Raw genomic sequence first — 3,155 nt, forward strand, 5'->3', positions numbered from 1 at the left:
AGGGGCCCTGGCGTCCGGGAGGGGCCCAGGCATCCGGGAACCACCCCCAATTCCCCAACCAGGGGCCCAGGCGTCCGGGACCCCCCCACCCCCCAACCAGGGGCCCAGGCGTCCTGGGACCCCCAATTCCCCAACCCAAGGGGCCCAGGCGTCCGGGACCACCCAAGGGGGCCCAGGCGTCCGGCTCACGGGTGTCGACGTCGGCCTCGAGGGGGGGCCCCCCCCCCAGCACCCGCAGCTGCACCCGGTAGTGCCCAGACGGCTCTAGCCCGCCCAGCTCGTGGGTCACAGCCTTGGGGGGCAGCTCCAGCCTCTGGAGGGGGGGACATGGGGGTCACGGGGGGCCCCATGGGGTCCCTGGGAACCTGGTGGGGGGCTCGGGGGGATATTGGGGTCCCTGGGGGGAATCGGGGGGTTACTAGGGTCCCAGGGGTGTCATTGGGGTCCCTGGGGGTCATTGGGGTGCCTAAGGGGGTTATTGGGGTCCCTGGGGGGTTATTGGGTCCTCAGGGGTGTCACTGGGGTCCCCAGGGGGCTATTGGGGGGTTATTGGGGTCCGTGGGGGTGATCGGGGGGGTTTTGGGTCCCCAAAGGGGTCACTGGGGTCCCAAGGGGGTTATGGGGTCCCCAGGGAGGCTATTGGGTCCCCACAGGTGTCATTGGGGTCCCCAAGGGGGTTATTGGGGTCCCCAGAGGGTTATGGGGGTCCCTGGGGGGGAAATCGGGGGTTACTGGGGCCCCAGGGGTGTCATTGAGGTCCCCAGGGGGTTATGGGGTCCCCAGGGTGGTTTTGGGTCCCCAGGACAGTTTTGGTGTCCCCAGGACAGTTTTGGGGTGCCCAGTGCAGTTTTGGGGTCCCCGGGACAGTTTTGGGGTCCCCGTGGGGTATATAGGGCCCCGGGGGTACCTGGGGGTCCCCGCCGGGGGTCCCATACGTGAGGACGTAGCCACGGTGGGGGGCGCCGGGGGGGTCCCAGCGCAGCCGGGCGCTCCGGGGCGTCACCTCCTCCACCCGCAGCCCCCGGGGGGACGACGGGTCTGGGGGGAGCCACCACGTGGGGCTGGGGGCCCATGGGCCCCCTATAGAGCCCATGGGTCCCAGAGACCCCCCAGAGTCCCCAAGAGCCCCCCAAGGACAGTCCAACCCCCCGGTGCCCCAGCCACCCTATAGAACCCATTGGACCCCATAGCTCTCCCCATCACACCCCATAGGGCCCATGGACCTATGGGCTCCATACAGCTCTGCAGACCTCCCATGGGTCCCATCAGGCCACCCTATAGATCTCCCACCACCCTATAGACCCCACACCACCCTATGGACACCAGACCACCCTGTGGACCCTACACCACCCTATAGACCCCACACCACCCTATAGACTCCACACCACCCTATGGACCCTTGAGCATCGATAGACTCCATCAGATCACCCTATAGACCCCCCACCACCCTATAGACCCCAGACCACCCTATGGACCCCACACCACCCTATAGACCCGAGACCACCCCATGGACCCTTGAGCACTGATAGACTCCATGAGACCACCCTATAGACTCCAGACCACCTTATAGACTCCACACCACCCTATAGACCCCAGACCACCCTATGGACCCTTGAGCGCCAACAGACTCCATCAGATCACCCTATAGATCCCAGACCACCCTATGGATCCCAGACCACCCCCCAGACCCTTGAGCACTGATAGACTCCATAGGATCACCCTATAGACTCCCGACCACCCCATGGACCCTTGAGCACCACCAGACTCCATCAGATCACCCTATGGACCCCACACCACCCTATGGACCCCTGAGCACCCCATGGATCCTGGAGCACCCGCAGGCTCCATAGGATCCCCAAAGATGCCATAGAAACCATAGACACCCCCTCACATGAGCCATAGGGCCCTAGACAACCTCGTGAACCAAGAGCTCCTATAGAGAACCTATAGATGCCGTAGAATGTAAGAGAACCTATAGACGCCATAGGTCCCACCTAGAGACCCTATATATGGACATGGGGACATGAGAGAGGCATGAAGATGTTGGGGACGCACCAAGGGCCACCAAGGCCCACGGAGGCCCCTCACCTGTGACCACGTTGGTGGAGATGGGGCCCAGGCGCTCCCGTCCCCACACCCCGTACAGGTTGAACTGGTAGCCGTGGGACGGTGCCAGGTCGGGCAGCGTCACCGTGTGGGCGTCACCGCCCACGGGCACCTCCCGGGACTGCCCTTGCCCATCCTCGTACTGCACCACAAAGGAGTCAAAGGGGCCCTCGAGGACGGTCCACTGGAGCTGGACGGAGGTCGGGGTGACCTGGGAGACCGTGAGGTTGCCCAGGTGGGGCTGGGATGGAGGTTCCTCCTCGGATGGGGCAGGGGCTGTGATGGAGAGGACACGGTGCAGGGGACCAAGAGGACAGAGAGTCATCCATGAGCTTCCCGTTCATCCATCCCTACATCTGGACAAGCCACCCCTCGTGCAGTCACCCAGCAAGACCGTCATCCATCCCTCCATCCATCCATCCATCCATCCATCCCTCCATCCCTTCATCCATCCCTCAGTCCTTCTGTCCGTCCAACCATCTGTCCATCCGTCCATCCCTCCAGCCATCCCTCCATTGATCTCTCCATCCCTCCATCAATCTCTCCATCCGTTGCTTCATCCATCCCTCCATCCATTCTTCCCTCCCTCCATCCATCCCTCCATTCATCCCTCCATCTCTCCATCCATCCACCCATCCACCCCTCCATCCCTCCCTCCATTCTTCCGTCCCTCCCTCCATCTCTCCATCCATCCATACATCTCTCCATCCATCCATCCATCTCTCCATCCATCCATCCATCCATCCATCCATCCATCCCCACCCATCGTCTAAGACCTTCCCCTTGGCCAAGCTCCTGCCCTGATGCAACCCCAAGGCCCAGCAGGGTCCAAGCTGATACCCATGGTTGCTCTCACCCGTGAAGGCATCAGTGGAGATGGGACCCAGGCGTTTCCGTCCCCACATCCCGTACAGGTTGAACTTGTAGCGTCGGGAGGGCACCAGGTCGGGCACAGTCACCGTGCGGGACTCGCCGTCCACGGGCACCACCTGGGGCTGCCCTTGGGCGTCCTTGTACTGCACCGTGAAGGAGTCAAAGGAGCCCTCGGG

General features: G+C 63.2%; 1 protein-coding gene across 1 annotated transcript in view; it reads right to left on the bottom strand.

Moving 5' to 3' along the window:
* Positions 1–3,155, bottom strand: part of LOC112954971 (tenascin-X-like) — a 35,945-nt gene that overhangs the window by 6,667 nt on the left and 26,123 nt on the right. Inside the window, 4 exon segments of the mRNA XM_026048254.1 lie at positions 173–313; positions 908–1,006; positions 2,066–2,382; positions 2,963–3,155. The exon segment at positions 2,963–3,155 is cut by the window's right edge and continues 1 nt beyond it. Coding sequence (XP_025904039.1) covers positions 173–313; positions 908–1,006; positions 2,066–2,382; positions 2,963–3,155 — 750 coding nt within the window.

This window comes from Nothoprocta perdicaria, unplaced genomic scaffold (assembly GCF_003342845.1).
Source record: "Nothoprocta perdicaria isolate Ctin4 unplaced genomic scaffold, notPer1 scaffold_524, whole genome shotgun sequence".
NCBI lineage: Eukaryota > Metazoa > Chordata > Aves > Tinamiformes > Tinamidae > Nothoprocta > Nothoprocta perdicaria.